This window comes from Bacillus rossius, chromosome 15, assembly GCF_032445375.1.
Source record: "Bacillus rossius redtenbacheri isolate Brsri chromosome 15, Brsri_v3, whole genome shotgun sequence".
Lineage (NCBI taxonomy): Eukaryota > Metazoa > Arthropoda > Insecta > Phasmatodea > Bacillidae > Bacillus > Bacillus rossius.
The window spans coordinates 40,640,042-40,662,040 of NC_086342.1; the positions used below are offsets into that span (position 1 = coordinate 40,640,042).

The following is a 21,999-nucleotide window of genomic DNA, read 5'->3' on the forward strand; positions in this document are numbered from 1 at the left end:
ACCTAGTCGTTTCCCCCCAGCTGCCAGCCAGCTGAAACTTAATACTATTTTGAATGACAGGTGCTACTTTGTTTGTCTAAATATAGTTGGGATAAAAAAAATTTCAATTTTTTTTTTAACACTGCTTAAACTGTGTTTTTCAGTTATTAGTGGACCCCTTGCCAGTCATTATCCCGGAAAATAGGGAGTATACTGTACATTGCTTCTAATCACCAAGTTTCATTATGAAGTGTGGATAAAGATCTCTAAAATATGTACGTATATGAACATAATGTTTGCAGGCTTTCACGGCCATTGTCTGAAGTAGCTTGGCTTCTGGGTTGTAGCCGCGTCCTTGGGCGAATAATTCACCGACGTTTCGGTCGACATTACAGTCACCATCATCAGGGAGTTGAGTAGGTAACTGCTCCCTGATGATGGCGACTGCAATATCGACCGAAAAGTAGGTGAATTATTTGCCAAGGACACTGCTAAAACCCAGAAGCCTTGCTATTGAACATATTTCTTTTAGGAATTCAAACATTCAAATGGGAGGGGGGAAGGTAAATCATAAGGAATGACGTCCAAGACAAGAACCTTGTCGACTGCCTGACACTAATGAACGAGGGCTGGTACGTTTAGGTATAGTGAAGAATGTTCGCAGGCTTTCGCGGCCATTGTCTGAAGTAGCTTGGCTTCTGGGTTTTAGCCGTGTCCTTGGCGAATAATTCACCGACGTTCAGTAGGTAACTGCTCCCTGATGATGGCGACTGCAATGTCGACCGAATCGTCGGTGACTTATTCACCAAGCCAAGCCAAGCTATGTGAACATATTTCTTATAGGAGTTCAAACATTCAAATGGGAGGGAGTGACGTCCAAGCCAAGAAGCTCGTAGACTGCCCGAGGGCCGGCGGGCGAACTCACCCAGGAGGTTGTCGTCGGGCTCCTGGCTCTGCACCAGCCGCGACAGCAGCTTGAAGAGCAGAGCCAGCACGTCCAGGCTCTCCGAGCTGCGCACGAACACGGGCAGACAGCTCTGCCGCAGCAGCCCCCACACTCGCACTATCACCAGCAGCTCCCGCAGCGTGTTGAGGGCCTTGTGGTCCCGCAGCAGCTCGCACTGCTGCCAACACAACACCTGCACGTTCCTATTACGGCATCAAACACTTTTGCAACAGACACTTGCAAAATAATAATCCCTGCTGCTTGCTGTAGCAAAGCAAATTGTTAGCTCTCTTATTGTATTTTATGGCGTATCAAATAACATGACGTGTTGGAGAGGTAAGCTTTTCAGTTATATAATAGTGACAAATGAAAAATAATTTGCTTTATCTTTGTATAAAATTTACAGCCTTGTAACAAAATTGTATTGTTACGAAGGTGAGAGACCAGACCACGACGCCAGGTTCGGAGTTGGCTGACTGTTCTGCACGACTACTGACGTCACGTGCCGTCCACTGACGAAAGGCATGCCACGTGCGGCTGGCTGGATTACAGGGTCGTCGCTACCCCCTTCCCCCCTCTGCAATCCGCGTATCGTCCTTCCTTGGCGGTGTTATCTATCGCCCAGCGGCCTTGGGAATTCCGCAGGCTGCCTCACGGAATGGTGTGAATAGGCGCCGCCTTACCTGACTTTCAGGTGTCGGGTCGGCCTATGATGATGCGACACGTCACATCCGCTCTCGTCGGTTCGAGAAGGGCGTCACCGGTACTTAAGCAGTGATGCCGGCCTTTGTGGGAGGGCCGCGACAGGTTGTGAGCGAGTTCCGAGAGTTCGAAGAGTTCCGCGAGTGAAGGGAAGTGCGACATCGGCGAAGAGGGTGAGAGACCCCCTCGAGAGTGGCGCGACGCGGAGTGACTGGATCGAGAGAGTGCGACTGAGTGGCGCGAGACTGTGTGTGTGGACAGGCGCGTGGTAGCTCCAGTGAGGAGTGCGAACTGCAGAACTAGACAGACATTGAGCGACTTGGGAATAAACATTTTTAAGTGCCAGCGATTGGTGATCGGACATTTTTAAGTACAATTATTTATTAGTAATATAAATATTAGTAATTAATAAAACTTAATTGGGCTATCCTTTACGAACCCAGTTCTCCCCATATAGGTCGTAACAGTATTTACCTACGTATGTGTTGGATACACGTTGCGTGCACTGACCTCAGTTCCCCTGCTGCCACGCACTACATGCACATAGTGCCTTGCCAGCGCTTGGAAGCCGGTAACCTCCTAACCTGCCGCATAGCCAGATGCTCACCACCCGTCCAGAACCTTGGGAAGAGGGGTGAGCCAAGCCCACTTACTCGAAGCACGCCAAACACAGCCTAAACCCTTCATGCTCTCTCAACATCTCTCTATGGCTAGGACCATATAAAAGGCAATGATTGGGCAGAAATTACGAGTGGTCCAAGGGCTGTGAGCCCTACCAAGCCTCCTGAGCTCTCACTACCCGCGCCCTGACGCCCTGCAAGGCCTACGCCAGCAGCCAACTCCTGATACCTGATGTCGCTCCAGACACCGCCATCACACCCGTCAAGAGAGAGGCCAATCTGGGGACAAATGTAATATTGCTTATTGCAATAAACACCTCGCCACAGACTTTACACCTTTCACTGTTCAGTAGGCAATTACCTTTCTTTCTATCTAAATGTTACCTGTCTCTGACCCACCAAAGCTTTTCGGCGACCCCTTCTGAACATTAGGAGTAGGACAGGTAACATGGCTCAGAGCCCAGGGTTCATCCCTCAAGCCTGCCTCGTTCCCTACTGACACAGCTGTGGGATGGCGTACCCCCGACAAACAGTCACGACCGAGCACACGCAGTCGGTCGGGAATGCCCCCAACAGCAGGCACACCAATCGCACCGCACAACTGGTCAATCAGGTGTCGGCCGCCCTTGGCCACCTATCTAACCCCTTCTCTCTTGCTCCTACCCTACCTGGACTTAGGAGAGGGAGTAAAGTGGCGGGAAGCCCTCGGAGCCCTGCCACCTAGACTGCGAGACATCACCGACACACGGCACCAGGCAGCACGGTCCGCCAGCTGCCCTGAGGCCCAGCTCCCCCAGAGAAGCCTCTCGGCAACAGCCCGCTGAGCCACCCCACACCCCGCTGCCCTGTGGTGGAGCGGCACCAAAACAAGACCACCTAACCATTACTAACTCTCACAGGTCACGGGGAAACCAGTGAAGCCCTCCTTTCCCCAGCATTCAGACGCTACTTCGTCAGGAGAGAATCAGGAGGGCGACCAACTAACACCCATGGAGAAACAGGAAACTAATCAGAACCTGCTAGAGGTGCCAATGTATCCTCTCCACCTCTATTCGGCCATGGTCAACAGTTGCAAACCAGAGTGTGGAACATGGCATGCCACCATCTGTGATCCTTTCCCCCTTGGTTTCTACCCCCGTGGGATTCGGGCCAGGACCCAACTGCCATCCTTCTTCCCTGCCAAAAACAAAAAACAGAGCAGGCGAAGAGGACCAACTTCAACTTAGCCTCGTTAATCTTCCGACCTGCAGCTGCAACTCCAGTGACTCGGCTGCCCCCCAGTAGAGGGTCAAGCATTATGGAGAGCAAATTACCGCCCGGCAGGCCAGCAGTTCTGGTGTCTACCAGGAGGAACTGAATTGTACGTGTCTACCTTGCAGGCCAGTCTTCGTTCTGTTTACATGCAAAGCAAAACAACTGTGCACTCAACCAAATTGCAAGATGGACTGAAGATCGTAACCTGACGGTCCAAATTGTTGGTGTGGGGAGAAGACAGAAAGGCAGACTGTCTTAGTTCAGCATGACAGTCTGAACTAGAGACAAAACTATTTGTCTGTGTGGGACATCACAGGCTGCCCGCCTCATCAGGGATTTGTTTGTGTTAGTGAGGCGGAATGATAAGTCAACGGTCGCTGGTGCTTCTAACGCAGTATCACCTCCGAGTACAAAAGACTGAACTGGCGCATAGTCTTTTCGTCATACATAGGGCAACAACGAAACCTGGACTGTAACCATAACATTATAAGTTTGAGATGTGAAGATAAAGGTGTAATAAAAACCCTTGAATGGGTTCAAAAATCTGTACCAGGTGTTATCTCTGAAACTTGTCCTGAAAACAAACTTTCACAAATTTTCCCTCTAATAAAATTACCGTATTGGTGAAAAAATAGGCTGACCTCTAAAATAGGCCGACCCCTTCTACAGCACACTTAAATCAGGGAAAAATAAATTTTAACTAACTAAAATGATTATCATCAGCATATTACCACAGTAACACTTCAACTAAGTTAGTATTTATTGAACTGACAAAAATATTTGAGAGTTCATATTTCCGTTTATCTTCACATTCTTTTGTAGTGGTGCCAACATTTTATACGGCAATGGCTACATTTTCTAAGTTCATAGAAATTGTGACGTAAAAAACCCAAAATGCTTTCATGTAAAACGTGTATGAATCAACCATAAAACAGCCAATATTGCAAATAGATTTTATTGTTCTTGTTACAGTTGGTATGTACCGGTATTTGTTTATTCGTGTTGCAACTACAAGTTGCCAACACTGGTGCCATTTTGTCTTTCCTTTGGTAGAAGAGTAAATAAAGCATACTACGGTAAATAACCGTACGGCATAAATGCTGTTTTTACTAACCGTTTACTGTAAATACCACATTTTACAAGCAAATAAAATTACCGCAGCCTGTTAAACACAGTTCAAAAATAACCAGACCGAGCTTTTAAAAGCTATGTGCTACAAGTGACCATATCTGTGTACTTAACTTAAAATATGATACGTTATTGGGGGTTAAGTGTGTTTACTAAATTTCTAAGTTAGAAAAATTACTAATTCCACGTAAGTACAGCGTAATTTTAGGTCAATGAATTGTATATGTGATAACATTTTTATGCCATAAGTGGTTCTCCTTGAAATGTATGTGTTTAATTATACTATTTTGGCTAGTGACCCATTATAGGCCGACTCTTGACAAAACTGGCAAAAAAGGTAGGCCTATTTTCGGACCAATTCGGTACCGTTAAAAAAAAATTGCCAGGAAAAGAACTACTCATCTTTGCTCAGAGTACCGTTAAATGTTTTGTTTTTTTTTGCGAACAGACACACTCGGCCCGTGTGTGTGTGAGAGAAAGAGAAAGAGAAAGAGAGAGAAAGAAAGAGAAAGAGAGAGAAAGAAAGAGAAATAGAGAGAGAAAGAGAAAGAGAGAGAAAGAGAACGGGCGGGCTGACCCGGACACCACATGTGTGTGTGCTGACGTGTGCTGACCTGGCGCTGCTCCGGGAGGCGGGCCAGCAGGTTCATGGCCAGGTCGGCCACCCACTGGATGAGCTGCTGCAGCGACTGCAGGGTGCTGGGCTCCACCGTGAACTCCTTGGCCTCCAGGTGCAGCAGGACCTTGTCCACGTCCGTGTGGCTCTCCGTCATCACCGCTGCAACCAGCGCCCGCCCGCTCCAGCCACGTCACCGTGCTTCACCTCCTGACAAGTCTGGGTAGTAGCCCTGTGATGTAGCATTTTGACGTGATAACGTCTTATAAATCCATGAACGCCCGCTGCACGCACGAACAAGTGTCACGTTCCACCCGAGCCGAGCGTGCATGAACCGGCCCACCCAATTGCGAGAAAATGTTCTATAATATCAAAAAGATTAAGGCGGGCTTTTTAACTAATTGTTAGTGATTGTATTCAAACAAATTATTTAAAATTAAATTGGCAAAAACAGTAAATAATATTTGAAAATTAGAAATTATGCAATTTTTCATCAATGTTTTTTTAAGACATTATCACGTAAATTATCGTCCGTAAACCGACTATACAGACAACCCTCTTTTTTTTGTTAAGTAAAGTTATTCATAAAAACAAAACATATTCAAGGACAGTAGGTTCATTTAAAAAGTAGGGTATACAAAAGCACGCCAAACAATTTAAATTAATAAGTCATGCAAATAAAAACATTTTGTTCGACTTTAAATAGAAAAACCAAAACTGTGACGCGAACGTGAGTCGGAGCGCATAACTATCGTAGTACACACGAGAAAGTGCTGGCTATTAAATGTAGTTAACTCAGCACTAGACAGAGCGCTCGTTGCATGCCAATTGATTAGCTGTCTGTATCGATATTCGACTACGTGAGCGTGCTCTATACGGTAATCAACATAACAAACATGAATCATGCCAAATAGCGCTGGCTACAGTTTTATAAGCGGTACACTGCTGCAACGGAGACGAACAGATAAAGGATATAATGTTAAAAAACGTCTTTAAAAGAAAATTTACACATCAGACAACTTTGTATTTGTGTTAATTAAATAAGCGGTAATATTCGAATAAATATAAGATTTCAACTTTAAAATACATTGTTTTATATAGAAAAACTACCTAAACAAAGCGCTCTGGATCTAAAAACATCATACAACGTTTATGCGAGAAATTTTTTCTCTCCAAATTTTGATGTTCTATAATAACAGTGCGACGATTACACGATAAAACACGGTAATACTATCCTGCTTATTAACATTAAAAATATTATTTCATAAACATCTTTAACTATAATTAATTTTTATATTATTTTTTTTAGTTTGACTATTTGCTGATGTTCCTAAGACCATAAATAAGTGTCTACTGACAGTATAACCCTATTTAACTGAATGTATTGCTATTTTTTTTACTAAAACTGTGGAAACCCAAAGTGAGTGTCTCGCTCATTACACTCCTTGCCCCACCATCTTACAAACAGATAATCATCAATCAGAATAAATCCATAACCATGACTGCACACAGTTAACCTCAAGTCACATTCGTAAGTGAAGCATTACTATATCACATCTTAATAATTAAGAAAAATTACAGCTACGCCCATTAAATTTTTGCTGTAAAAAAACTAGTAAAACACCACGGAAGTTAAACAAATGATCAATGCCAAGTCTAAAACTATTAGATTCTGAATCATTCAATTTCCAGGAAATTCAAGGTCCTCAGCAGCAGTGGATCGCTAAGGCTTTGCACGCATGAGGCAAGATTCATGGGTTTGAACCCAACAGCCCTGCATCACACAAGTTCACGTCCACCGAGTGTCCAACAACATATCATTTTGGAGGTTCCTTTGCCTTAAGCTTAGGGGCTTCAATGGAACTGCCAATACAATATGGTGACTGCCTCAATGGTAAAACGTGTGAAGAGCCGTGACGGGAGAGGCACTGACCGGCCAAGCTCTCCGCCGGACTCTTGTCGTGGCTGGAGAGGTCGGACGGTCGCAGCAGTGTTTCGAAAGCCGTGGCAACAGAGCGCAGCATCAGCAGCGACGTGAGATCGGCTGCCTTCGTCTGCCCGTACATCGTCAACCTGCCGCAACAAGCCACGACAACATCTACAACATCGTAACACTTCAGTTGATAAAACAATAACAGAGACTTCTGTTTTTTAAATATTTGTAAAAATTAAATCTTCCCAACATATTATTTTAAAGCTTAAAATTAATTGAGCTTTCATGACAAACATGCAGGTTATTTGCCATGTAACTATGAAATATTAAGATTTAGCCCATATAATAATGAACATTTTTAAATCTCTGGACACAAACACGGATTACATTAGAGGTTTATAACAAGGGAGAAAAAAAAACTGTGATATCTGGGATGTACTTTTCTACACAATGCATCTAAAATGTTTAAGTGTAGCACTGTTAAGTGGAAACCTATGAACTAGAAAGAAAAGAATGTCCACTGTTTTCCACGGTGTGCATCACGGCAATGAGACAAGTTGCAGACAAACGACAAGACATTCTGGAAGTCAGGATTCAGGACTCGGGAAAGGTGGTCTAGAGCAGCATCAACCTCTGTTTGACCTCTCGTGAGCTTCTTCAATTGTACAAGCATGCGTGGTAGGTCAGACATTAATGTTGAAACTGAAGATGTTCAAGGTGTTTTTGTCTTGAAACGGCATGATGTTAAGACTTGTTCCTGAATAATTTGATATACTATTTGACATTTCCAATACAAATACACACATATATACATAAAAAATTTATTGTAGATACACAAAGTGTAATGAAAAAAAATGGACATGTTGAAAGCTAAGATTTAGTGTACTGCAACATGTTTGTTTTGACAGTTTAATTATTTATTATTATTTACGATTTATTTTATTTTTGTTTGCTCTATGTATAATATCATTTATTTTCAGAAACGGCAATATTTGGTTATGTATGTCTATGGAAAAGTGATTCTTTGGATTTTTACCGGACTATTTGAACGAGGTATTGTTGATACCCCTCTAAGGACTAATGGACTTGAAAACTGTAAACGGTAAAATTAACGCCGTAATTTTATTATGTAAATTACTGTTTTAATATTTATGTATTTAAATTTTAAGTGAAATTTTGTTATCCGCGCAATTGTTGCGTTCGGAGTTTACGTTTTCGGTAAGAAATTAGGAGACTGAAACGGTCCTTTTGGCCAATCACGGGCCACCATTTAAAAGTGAGTCTTACTGGTTATTTTGAGGAAACTAGTAAGAAAGGGAGTTCTACAATGGCCAGCTGAATGAGCGGCAACTTCGTGACGTCGGCGAATTTAAATCCTGAAAATTAGCTATCTAGCATCAGGCATCCCGGATAGTGGATGATAATTATGAACCATTAGGGAGTTCAGAACATTTAAATAGGATTTATCTAAAAAGATAAATATCATAGGAGTGATTAACGTGAGTAATAAAAGTGCCCAGATTTTTTGTGCCCTAATCTTATGCACGAATCACGAAACTCCCGTTTTTACGTCACATCGTCGCCGAAACTTATTATAAACATTGATTTCATGAATTAAATTGACTTTATAGAGGATTTAAATAATACTTGGACATAAATTTTACGAATTTACACATTAATTAACAGACTCAGTAGTCCTATAGATGAGAGGCTCTGAGCTCTGCCGATGATTTTGAACCTATCTAGCCGAGGTAAATTTGATTTAAATTCCCTAAAAAAAAAACATTAATTAAAAACTGTGTAGTGTCAACGAACCCGAATTAAGACTTTTGAAAATATTTAAATGTGCGCAACATAACTCCTGGTAATTGAACTTTTATTGAATTACTATGATGTCACCGTTAAGTTAGGTTGTTGTTTTGGATATGAATAATAATTAAATATATTAATAAGATTGAAATCTTTTAAATCGTTTTTACATTGGAAATAAAATAATTCTATATTTAATATTCACAGTGTTGTGTTGTGTTATTTGTAATTCCACCTACTCCAGTGTGTATTTATGTATGTTCCATATCAATCAAATAACACCTAACTGTGACTTACCTTATGTCAACATTACCAGTGAAGAGTCACACAATTTAAGAAATTGTGTGACTCTTCACTGGTAATGTTGACATAAGGTAAGTCACAGTTAGGTGTTATTTGATTGATATGGAACATACATAAATACACACTGGAGTAGGTGGAATTACAAATAACACAACACAACACTGTGAATATTAAATATAGAATTATTTTATTTCCAATGTAAAAACGATTTAAAAGATTTCAATCTTATTAATATATTTAATTATTATTCATATCCAAAACAACAACCTAACTTAACGGTGACATCATAGTAATTCAATAAAAGTTCAATTACCAGGAGTTATGTTGCGCACATTTAAATATTTTCAAAAGTCTTAATTCGGGTTCGTTGACACTACACAGTTTTTAATTAATGTTTTTTTTTTAGGGAACTTAAATCAAATTTACCTCGGCTAGATAGGTTCAAAATCATCGGCAGAGCTCAGAGCCTCTCATCTATAGGACTACTGAGTCTGTTAATTAATGTGTAAATTCGTAAAATTTATGTCCAAGTATTATTTAAATCCTCTATAAAGTCAATTTAATTCATGAAATCAATGTTTATAATAAGTTTCGGCGACGATGTGACGTAAAAACGGGAGTTTCGTGATTCGTGCATAAGATTAGGGCACAAAAAATCTGGGCACTTTTATTACTCACGTTAATCACTCCTATGATATTTATCTTTTTAGATAAATCCTATTTAAATGTTCTGAACTCCCTAATGGTTCATAATTATCATCCACTATCCGGGATGCCTGATGCTAGATAGCTAATTTTCAGGATTTAAATTCGCCGACGTCACGAAGTTGCCGCTCATTCAGCTGGCCATTGTAGAACTCCCTTTCTTACTAGTTTCCTCAAAATAACCAGTAAGACTCACTTTTAAATGGTGGCCCGTGATTGGCCAAAAGGACCGTTTCAGTCTCCTAATTTCTTACCGAAAACGTAAACTCCGAACGCAACAATTGCGCGGATAACAAAATTTCACTTAAAATTTAAATACATAAATATTAAAACAGTAATTTACATAATAAAATTACGGCGTTAATTTTACCGTTTACAGTTTTCAAGTCCATTAGTCCTTAGAGGGGTATCAACAATACCTCGTTCAAATAGTCCGGTAAAAATCCAAAGAATCACTTTTCCATAGACATACATAACCAAATATTGCCGTTTCTGAAAATAAATGATATTATACATAGAGCAAACAAAAATAAAATAAATCGTAAATAATAATAAATAATTAAACTGTCAAAACAAACATGTTGCAGTACAGATTTTGCCGCCCTTGTCAATTACATTGAACAGTGCTCTTTGACCTGTTCAAAACGGTGCAATGTGATTGGCACTTCTCTTTCTCCGTCGCACAATACACAACACTCTTCGTTGCCTAGCAACGCGCGCACCAAACGACAAACAAAAAAAAACAACTTGAGAGATACTACCTCTCCTCCTCGATTCGTTTTTTACCGTTGCGCGCCTGAAAATCGCGCCTTTTTACACACTTTTTATCGGGTCGTCGCTGCTAACAGACCTGCGCGAAGAAGTTCACGGATTTTGCAGTGCAAAATCTTCGAAGGCTGGAACTGCTGCTGCTCTCCGACTGCTTCTTCCTTGAGCCGCTCCTGTTGAGGAGGACTCGGGAGGACTTACTTACTGTGAGTATGATTCACTAAAGGGATTCGAAGGGGTGCAATGTACACGTGAGTCAACAATAGGACGTTCTCCAGGTCACGTCACGGCAGTGGGTCAACGTCCACCTGCGGTGATGACTGCATCCTTGCTGCGACTCCTCCTTCCTGCAGCGGACAGCGGCGTCTAGACGGCGCCTGTCCTCAAAACGACCAACAAACCTGGCCTGGTTCACCACGCGTCGACGGGGTCTGGCGTGGGGCGATGATGCTGTACCAGTCAGCACGGCATCTGGCACTGCAGCTGACGTCATCAACTGCTGATGTGGCAGCATCCAGCCGCCCTGCCTCACGACTACGCGCGAGACGGCGTAGTGGCGTTTGCGGTGCTGATTGCGTGGGGCGAGGTCACCACTTCCCACAAGGAAGCACTCGTCTATTCCCATCACTGTTAGGTACACAATCGTTGCGAACCGCACTATGTCTAGCTCACTCTGGTGTAACCTTCGCACCTGACTTAAGTATAGGTGTCCGGGTCTTAACCGAATAATTTAATCACTATGTGCGTACTTGTACTCTTGCAAATACAAGTGTCTGCAGGCAATACAACTTGTGTACTTGCCGCGGAACACTATGACGTCACCGTTAAAACAAAAATATCTTAAATTAACCTTAAAATTCCTAGCTTAACATATAACATTCTCATTATTAACATCATTGTTAGAAAAAAAAATAAATAAATACTATTAATTATTAAATCTCAATTCTTGCATAACAATGCATGGTTATCAATATCCATTAAATTCAATATTAGTACTTTGCTTGCTACTAACATATCACATTGTTAGTTCGTACTTGATTAGTATGCATCACAGTGCATTTGCTTGTTTGTGTTCTCATTTCATGAGATTTCATACATTTCACCACAACATTTCATTATAGCGTATCATTATTGAATATCAAACATCACATGTTTTGCTTTTCATTATAACATATTGATAGCTAACATAATTTATATTCATTACTCAATGTTTGTAACTTACATGTTTACATTTCATTATTAAAAATATTTGCATTTAACTATAGCATATTTAGCTTGCAATTTACATTTGCATTTCATCACACTTGTTAACATTTCATCCAAGAATATATATCATATCATGTACATACTGACAATTAATAGTTCATTGTTATGTTTACATAGTACATACTAGCAATTGATCATATAATATAACATTTATATATAACTATATATATATAATAACATTTACATAACATACCATTAACCTTTCATTATGTTTACAAGTTATACAATCAAAATTTCATAGCGTTTTTACACATTGTTTACATTATCTTCTCCTATACAGAGAAGTCGTTGGTTTACACAATTACCAACTTAGTAACTTTTTCAATTTCAGTCTGCTGTGCTCAGCTCAACAGCTGTAGAGGCTTTATCTTCCTCCTCTCATCTTCCATTACTGTGTTTTCATCCCGTAGCGGTCTCGCTGGGTTGAATAATGTTCACATTTCATCTCATCTTGGTTACTATCAGTAACACATGAGTCTTGTAATCTACTGAGGCTCCTGGCTTCAGTGTAGCTAAGGTTCCTTTTACAAATCAGCTGTTTCACAAACATGCTGTATCAGGATAGCTTTCAACATAGGGTATCACATGTTCAATATCTTTTTCATTTCTTTTTAAGAAAATTTTTTTGCTTCTTCAATTTTATAACTTCTGTTAGGCGAAGTTGCTTGTGGACACTTGTTTGCCGGAGTATCTTCACTTCTCGTGACAAAGGGCTTAGATCCTGAGTTTTTCAGATCCACATTCTTCGCTATTCTTCACATCATTCGAAGAATACTATTCAAGCAACTATGACAGTGATGCGAGTGAATAGTGTTGAGACGACGTAATTTTCTCGTATAGGGGCTTCTCCCAATAAATTCTTAAAAATCATCGATTTCAAATTTCAGTGTTTTCATTTCATAAAATATCAATGCCTTGACATCCAAAGTTTAATAAACTAAATATTTCAGCTAAATCTGATTGGATTTGTATGCGAAATGAGTGCATACTTTTCTAACCTGCATTCTGGGTAGAATGCAATCCTAAAGATCATTCTTTTCCCTAAATTCATCCCAGAAATGGTAATAAAATAGTGAAGTTTTAAAATCTTAGTGAGTTCTTCTATAAATATTAGAAAATTTAGTGATTTTCTATTTTTCATCATCAACATAACGACGCCTATTGGATTACTCAGCATCATCATTAAATCAAGGTAACCTGCATAATATTACTCTGCTTGTAGTTGCAAAGGGTTATGTGCTTTTAGAGATGCTTTGCATGCCAGTGTTTATATATGTCTACACAGCAGGATGGGGTATCATACCACCTAGTTACATCGACACTAAATAAGCTTAATTTCTTCTCGTTTGTTAGTACACAGTACATACAGCTTCACATAGGTATAGGCTAGTCTAATGTTGTATATATATGTCTTAGTGACATTTGAGTTCATACTCATACGAGGAATTGTGCAAGCCAACTGATACATAAATACAATACACATTGTACACAGGTAGCTTCACAGGCTACAATAACATCTGTATGGGTGGCATTTCACTTCACCTCAAATACAGCAATATAGCGGGAATTACACTTCCGCATAACCACAGGGTAAATATCTGCATAGGTGGCATTTTACTTCACCTTTACACAGAAACAAGCGGGAATTACACCTCCGCTTAACATTACAAATTACAGTGGCTGCACTACGCCTCACATGGCGTACTAGATCACATAATCACAGTGACATACACTTACTCCTCTGTACAGTTCAGATCCTTGGTCTGAAACTTACACTTAGACTGCTCTCAGCTGTTTATGGTACTACACCTTGTACCATCACGAGGCATTCGCAGCTTAGGTCGGTACTGCTTACATAGTAGTAGGGCTCTTGTATTCCCTTAACTGCGTTATATTATAACGGCCTACTGGTCGGCCTGTTGCTGGCTCTGCTAGTGCATAGCAATTCTCTTGTACTATGTCTGTGATGACATAAGGACCTTCAAATAACAAAAACAATTTCTTGGTTACATGTTCCCAGGCCTTGCTTACCGGAGTTGTTTTCTTCAGTACCTGGTCTCCAATTTTAAATTTTGCCAATTTTGATGCTGGTTTCCTCCTGCGTCTGATGTCAGCTTCTGCTGTCAACTTCCTCTTCACTAGAGCTTCTACCTCTTCTCCTGTAGGTAGTTTTTCTTCATTAGGGGTTTGTTCACATCGGGGTAAATACTTCGGGTTGATCGCCGCCGATCTATTCAGGCTCATGGCTTCTCCAGGGGTAACTCCAATAGACCCATGTACAGTATGGTTAATAATGCACTCTACATATGGCAACTTATCTCGCCATGATTGCTGCGAGTTATGGCATAGCGTACGTAACAGACTCCCTATTGACTTCATGAGTCTCTCCACAGGGTTACTTTGTGGATGTCGTACACTGATAGTTATAGGTATTGCACCTAATTTCCTGACTCCTGTTTGCCACAAATCACTGGTAAACTGGGTACCTCTGTCTGACAATACCACTTTAGGTAAACCAATTTCTTCAACGAAAGTTTTTAATTTTTGCATAACTGCTTTTGCAGTTGGGTTCACAATTGCATATAATTTGGTGAATTTTGTGAAAACATCTTGCATCACAAAAACATACTTAACACCTCCCTTTGACTGGGGTAGGGGGCCAAATAAATCAACTGATAATAATTCCAATGGTGCTGTTGGAATGATTGGCTGCAATTCTCCATGCAGGTGTTGTCCAGGTGGTTTCACCTTCTGACATAGGTCACAGGCACTTGTGACCTTACTCACATAACGTGACATGTTAGGCCAATACACTTGCCTCTTTAATGCTTCAATGAGCTTCTTGCTCCCTACATGTCCCAAGGCTACATGTAGTTCCCAGGTGATTGGTTGCCTCAAATCAGCTGGTATCACTGGTTTCCAGTGATCTTCGAAAATGCCTCTCTTCCTTGACTGGGCAAACAAAACATTTTCTGCTGACAAACAGAAATGTTGGTGAATTTTATTATCAGCTGACTGCTTCTGCAGCTGGTTGATGGTGTTTTTGAAGTACTCATCTGCCTGTTGTTTACATTTTATATCCTTCAGGATATCTCGGAGTTTAGGGTTGGTTTTAAATATTTCTGTGGATACTGGTGCCACTAAAAATTCCTTCTGTCGTTTTGATGTAGATGGTGAACTTTCTTGCAGTTCATGCAGGCGACTTAGGTAATCTGCAGTGGTGTTGGCAGATCCCTTGATATGATGTATATGAATATCATATTCCTGCAGTAGCAAAAACCATCTCGTAAAGTCAGCCACTGCGTTACACAGTCCAAACGGCATAACTGTAAATACATACTGCTGATTCCTGAACAGAAATGATGTATATTGGCAGGAATTAGGCTCTAATGGTATCTGCCAATAGCCTGACGACAGATCCATGGTTGTGAGATACTTCACACCTTGATCCAATCTTAAAATTTCTGCCGTTTGTATAGGACTTTCCCTGTCCTTGACTGTAATTTTGTTGAGCTCCCTAGCATCGAGACACAGTCTTACTGTCCCGTCTCGTTTACTCACACAAACTATGGGGTTAGCATAGGGGCTTGCTTCTCTCCTGATTACATTCCAATCAATCATAAGTTGTAGGTAGGCTGTGGCTTCCTGAACGTACTTCACCGGAATGGGATAGCATTTGCGGTGGTACGGTGCCTCCTCATTTATCTTAATTTTAGCTTGGTAGAATCTGTTTCTGCCTGGCTTGTCAGAGAATACTGACTGGAAGTTGGCCAGTACACCAAACAGTTGTTGCAGCTGACTGGGTGATACACTCTTCACCTCCTGTAGTGACTGTCTTATGTCTTCAAGTGATGCCTGAAGTTGCTCACTTGCTTGTGCATTGTATATGTGCCTGTGCATAGGTTCACTGTACAATATTCCCACAAAACTTTCCCTCACATGCCACTTGCCTGTGAGTGTGACTGGAGTTTCACAGTCATTTGAATGAATTTTACATAGTTTAAAATCTATCACTACACCAAATTGTGATAGAAAGTCGGTGCCTATTATTAGCGGTTTTGCTAGGCCTTTCACAACTAGTGCAGTCATGTCTTTCGGTCTGCCTAGGCCGTGTACTGTTATCAGTACCTGTCTGTTTACAATAGGGCTTGCCCTTGATGTCACTCCAATTATCTTGAGTGCTGGTACTGGTATCTTGGGTAGTATGATGCCCTGATGCTCGAGGTAGTTCACCAACTCCTCACTGATACACGTGACTTCAGCGCCACTGTCAATTAATGCATCCACGTTGCATTCTTCAATTTTTAATGTCACATGTGGACAAACTGTACAAACTTGATGAACCCTATTTTCATCATTTTCATTATAGAGAAAGTCCCTTTCACTTTCTCTTAGCATAACAGTGCATATAAATTTATCGTAGCTGATGCAGCTGTAAATTGGAGTTTTGTCGTTATGTACCCCTGAGCCTGAATAGTGGGTTTCTGTTCGGGGCGATCCAACTGAAACCCGTTCTAGTTTAACGTGCCCTGGTTGGCACGTTCACCTGGAACACGTTGTTGTTGTTCTTTGTGGTTCCAATTACTTGGTCCTGCGACGCTGGACACTGCAGCCTTGAACTCGGCTGCTACCGGGTTCACTTCCCCTCTCTGGTAGTATGCAGCTTGATGTCCTGGATGCTGCGCCTGGAATGGTGGTGGAAATGTCGCGTTCTGGTAGCGTTGCTTGTTTCCAGAGAACTGGCTATTATGGGCTTGGCCGCCATGATTCTCTGTCGTCTGGGGGGAATAATGGTGGGGTGGCATTCGGGTTTCTTCGTGCCGGCCCTGGTATCGAGGTTCCTCCGTCTTGCGGTACTTCCTCGCGTACTCTCTCTCGTCTTCAGACGAGGATCTTGGGCGTCGGTCACGGGACTCCCTGGGAGGCCGTACTTCAGGCGAGTAGGAGCGGCGGCGGTTGTCGTTGCGGTCGTCCTTCCTCTTGCGCTGGTACATCTCTTCGTCGCTATGATAGTTCCTCATATTTGACCACCAGGTCTTCCTCTTGTTGTAGGGGCCTTTGCGTTGGCTCATAGCGTACCGGCCATATGAGCTTTGCTCTCTGCCCTTGGGTTGCCACGTCATAGTGTGGACAGCTGCCTGACGGTTGTCCCTTGGCTTGTTGTCCCTGTTTTGCCAATAGTTATTCAGGGGTGGCTGGCGGTTCTGCTGGGGTACCCTCTCGTGGTCCTCCTTGGGTGCTGGCGTCCTGTCCATTTTCTCCAGCTTGTCGTAGTTCAGGAGCCTCTCTCTGAACTCTGTGACGTCTCGGTACGTCAGGCCGGACAACTGCTTTTGGTAGCGCAGCGGCAACTGAGTGAGTATTGCCGCTACGAACTCCTCGTCCGTCATGGGCAAGTCGAGGTATCTAGTTTTCTCAAACATTGTTGAGAGGTGGGCTTCCAGCGTTGTGCCCTTCCTGGGGTCATACCTCTCAGTATGGAGCTGGGCACGCAGATTGCTCTGAATGCGCAGACTCCAATACTGCTGGCGGAACATGGCCTGGAAGTGATTGTAGCTACTGGTGGTTGCACTCAGCATTTCCCACCAGTAGAAAGCCTGCCCTTTCAACGCACTGTTGAGGCATTTTAGTACCTCAGCCTCGCTGAGATTGAACGTGGCCGCATATTCCTCAAAGCGCTTCAAGAACCGTATAGGGTTCTCGGTAACCCTTCCTGAAAACGTGGGCATGGCCTCTGCCCAATGCTTGGCCGGGTGGTGGATCAGAGTAGCAGGGTCCATACTCGACGTGTTTACAAACGTCCTGCTACTTGGCCGATGAGTGATGGGGGTGACACGTGACGGTTCCTGGGGCAGGTGCTCAGTGTAGCACTCGGTGCCGCCCTGTTGCTTGCTTGTGGTGGGCAGTGTTGGAACAGTAGGTCCATGGCACTCGCTTGCCTGGGCCTGGCCTATACTATCAGCTGATGCAGCTGTAGGGCTCGGTTGGACAGATAGATTTTCAAACCTGTCCCTCAGCGTAGCTGTGGCCACCTCGATGTCACCAAGCCTACTCTCCAGGTGCTGGATGTGCTCACGCACCTCTTCCCTGGCGTTGGCCTGTCCTCGATGCTCGTTGGCCATCATGTTCCTCAGGGACGTGACGTGGGATTCCAACCCATCTACCCTGCTGTTGTATTGGGAGACCTGTTCGGCTATCTGCTGAATCTCCTCATGTTGTTGCAAGAGTCTAACCTCGATGCTGTGCTCGAGATTCCTTAGGCTGGCATTGTTCTGTTCCATGGCAGCATTGGTCTGTTCCAATCCAGCCCTCAACTCAGCCGTGAGATTGATGTTATTTTGCTCTAGTTTTTCAGTGAGAGCAGTGTTGTTTTGCTCTAGTTTTTCAGTGAGAACGGTGTTGTTTTTTTCCAATTTAGAGTCGTTCTGCTTCATCTGAGCATTTGTCTGCAGCAAGATCTGCATCAGTGACTCTAGTGTCACTGGTGGTGGAGTAGGAGTGCTATCCTGGGGTGCAATTGTGTGTAGGACAGTGTCATTTATGTTTTCCTGCTCCATGATTAGGGGAGATGTGAGCCGCCCTAACCTTTCCTCACAGGTGACTACAGGCGAATTCCCTGCAGATGATGAAGGATTCGACTCACTGCTTGAGGTTTGTGCAGTAGCATACTCCTCCCCTACACTTCGTGATCTTTCTCTAAGAAAGTATTTGTTTTGTTCGTCGGCCATAGTGGTGTGCAAGGAAGTAATTGAAAAAAATAATGCGTTACACAAATAGTGCACTTGCACACAGTACTCGGATGGTACAGAATTTACACAAAAAAATTGTTGAGGTGTCCCTTAACCTCAAAATCGGCCCCACCGTATGGGCTCCAAATAAATATGTGCGGGAACCTTCTTAGTTGTTTAGGCCCCGCTAGGGTAGCCAATTAAATATGTAGAGCTACTTTCGTGCTGCTTAGTAGGCTCCACACACACACTTAAACGTTGGGCTGAATAAAACTGTGTAATAAATTAGATTTCTTAAATTGTGTGACTCTTCACTGGTAATGTTGACATAAGGTAAGTCACAGTTAGGTGTTATTTGATTGATATGGAACATACATAAATACACACTGGAGTAGGTGGAATTACAAATAACACAACACAACACTGTGAATATTAAATATAGAATTATTTTATTTCCAATGTAAAAACGATTTAAAAGATTTCAATCTTATTAATATATTTAATTATTATTCATATCCAAAACAACAACCTAACTTAACGGTGACATCATAGTAATTCAATAAAAGTTCAATTACCAGGAGTTATGTTGCGCACATTTAAATATTTTCAAAAGTCTTAATTCGGGTTCGTTGACACTACACAGTTTTTAATTAATGTTTTTTTTTTAGGGAACTTAAATCAAATTTACCTCGGCTAGATAGGTTCAAAATCATCGGCAGAGCTCAGAGCCTCTCATCTATAGGACTACTGAGTCTGTTAATTAATGTGTAAATTCGTAAAATTTATGTCCAAGTATTATTTAAATCCTCTATAAAGTCAATTTAATTCATGAAATCAATGTTTATAATAAGTTTCGGCGACGATGTGACGTAAAAACGGGAGTTTCGTGATTCGTGCATAAGATTAGGGCACAAAAAATCTGGGCACTTTTATTACTCACGTTAATCACTCCTATGATATTTATCTTTTTAGATAAATCCTATTTAAATGTTCTGAACTCCCTAATGGTTCATAATTATCATCCACTATCCGGGATGCCTGATGCTAGATAGCTAATTTTCAGGATTTAAATTCGCCGACGTCACGAAGTTGCCGCTCATTCAGCTGGCCATTGTAGAACTCCCTTTCTTACTAGTTTCCTCAAAATAACCAGTAAGACTCACTTTTAAATGGTGGCCCGTGATTGGCCAAAAGGACCGTTTCAGTCTCCTAATTTCTTACCGAAAACGTAAACTCCGAACGCAACAATTGCGCGGATAACAAAATTTCACTTAAAATTTAAATACATAAATATTAAAACAGTAATTTACATAATAAAATTACGGCGTTAATTTTACCGTTTACAGTTTTCAAGTCCATTAGTCCTTAGAGGGGTATCAACAATACCTCGTTCAAATAGTCCGGTAAAAATCCAAAGAATCACTTTTCCATAGACATACATAACCAAATATTGCCGTTTCTGAAAATAAATGATATTATACATAGAGCAAACAAAAATAAAATAAATCGTAAATAATAATAAATAATTAAACTGTCAAAACAAACATGTTGCAGTACATTAGTAACAATTTTAGATTCGTTTTCTGCAACAAATACATATTTATTTTTATATATGTAACAATCTGTGATAATGGTTATAAAATTATCAAAAATAATATTCAGCTGCTGCCACCAGCCTAGCCGGATGAGTTTCCTGTACTCACCCACTTAAGTCGAAGAGAATATCATCACCACATTTTTAAATGGAATGTACTATTTTATTAAAGACCACACAAAATAAACACTGTGCGATTAAAAATAACATATTATAGAAGGTTTGTTTTTTTTTCTCAAATTTCCCATGTTTCAAGGTTTCTGAGAATGTAAATCTGGGTGGGTAAAATCAGTGGTTTCGGGGATACCTGTGGAGGGAGGTCTTGATGGCACGGGGACACCTGTAGAGGGAGGTGTTGATGGCACGGGGATACCTGTTGAGGGAGGTCTTGATAGCACGGGGATACCTGTAGAGGGAGGTCTTGATAGCACAGGGATACCTGTGGAGGGAGGTCTTGATGGCACGGGGATACCTGTAGAGGGAGGTGTTGATGGCACGGGGATACCTGTGGAGGGCGGTCTTGATAGCACGGGGATAACTGTAGAGGGAGGTCTTGATGGCACGGGGATACCTGTAGAGGTAGGTCTTGATGGCATGGAGATACCTGTGGAGGGAGGTCTTGATAGCACGGGGATAACTGTAGAGGGAGGTCTTGGTGGCACGGGGATACCTGTAGAGGGAGGTCTTGATGGCACGGGGATACCTGTAGAGGGAGGTCTTGATGGCACGGGGATACCTGTAGAGGGAGGTCTTGATGGCACGGGGATACCTGTAGAGGGAGGTCTTGATGGCACGGGGATACCTGTAGAGGGAGGTCTTGATGGCACGGGGATACCTGTAGAGGGAGGTCTTGATGGCACGGGGATACCTGTAGAGGGAGGTGTTGATGGCACGGGGATACCTGTAGAGGGAGGTCTTGATGGCACGAGGATACCTGTAGAGGGAGGTGTTGATGGCACGGGGATACCTGTAGAGGTAGGTCTTGATGGCACGGGGATACCTGTAGAGGGAGGTCTTGATGGCACGGGGATACCTGTAGAGGGAGGTCTTGATGGCACGGGGATACCTGTAGAGGTAGGTCTTGATGGCACGGGGATACCTGTAGAGGGAGGTCTTGATGGCACGGGGATACCTGTAGAGGGAGGTCTTGATGGCACGGGGATACCTGTAGAGGGAGGTCTTGATGGCACGGGGATAACTGTAGAGGGAGGTCTTGATGGCACGGGGATACCTGTAGAGGGAGGTCTTGATGGCACGGGGATACCTGTAGAGGGAGGTCTTGATGGCACGGGGATACCTGTAGAGGGAGGTGTTGATGGCACGGGGATACCTGTAGAGGGAGGTCTTGATGGCACGAGGATACCTGTAGAGGGAGGTGTTGATGGCACGGGGATACCTGTAGAGGTAGGTCTTGATGGCACGGGGATACCTGTAGAGGGAGGTCTTGATGGCACGGGGATACCTGTAGAGGTAGGTCTTGATGGCACGGGGATACCTGTAGAGGGAGGTCTTGATGGCACGAGGATACCTGTAGAGGGAGGTGTTGATGGCACGGGGATACCTGTAGAGGTAGGTCTTGATGGCACGGGGATACCTGTAGAGGGAGGTCTTGATGGCATGGGGATACCTGTAGAGGGAGGTCTTGATG

At 42.5% G+C, this 21,999-nt stretch overlaps 1 protein-coding gene across 2 annotated transcripts in view; it reads right to left on the reverse strand.

Annotated features, from left to right (window-relative positions):
- The window catches only part of LOC134539420 (mediator of RNA polymerase II transcription subunit 16), a 97,674-nt gene that overhangs the window by 34,360 nt on the left and 41,315 nt on the right, over positions 1-21,999 (reverse strand). The window contains exons 9-11 of one of the 2 annotated variants that reach the window (XM_063381443.1): positions 7,179-7,318; positions 5,244-5,407; positions 905-1,100 (exon numbers count right to left, since the gene is read on the reverse strand). In XM_063381443.1, coding sequence (XP_063237513.1) covers positions 905-1,100; positions 5,244-5,407; positions 7,179-7,318 — 500 coding nt within the window. Of the gene's footprint in view, positions 1-904; positions 1,104-5,243; positions 5,408-7,178; positions 7,319-21,999 lie in introns of both variants that reach the window. The other variant, XM_063381442.1, reaches the window with a different exon arrangement.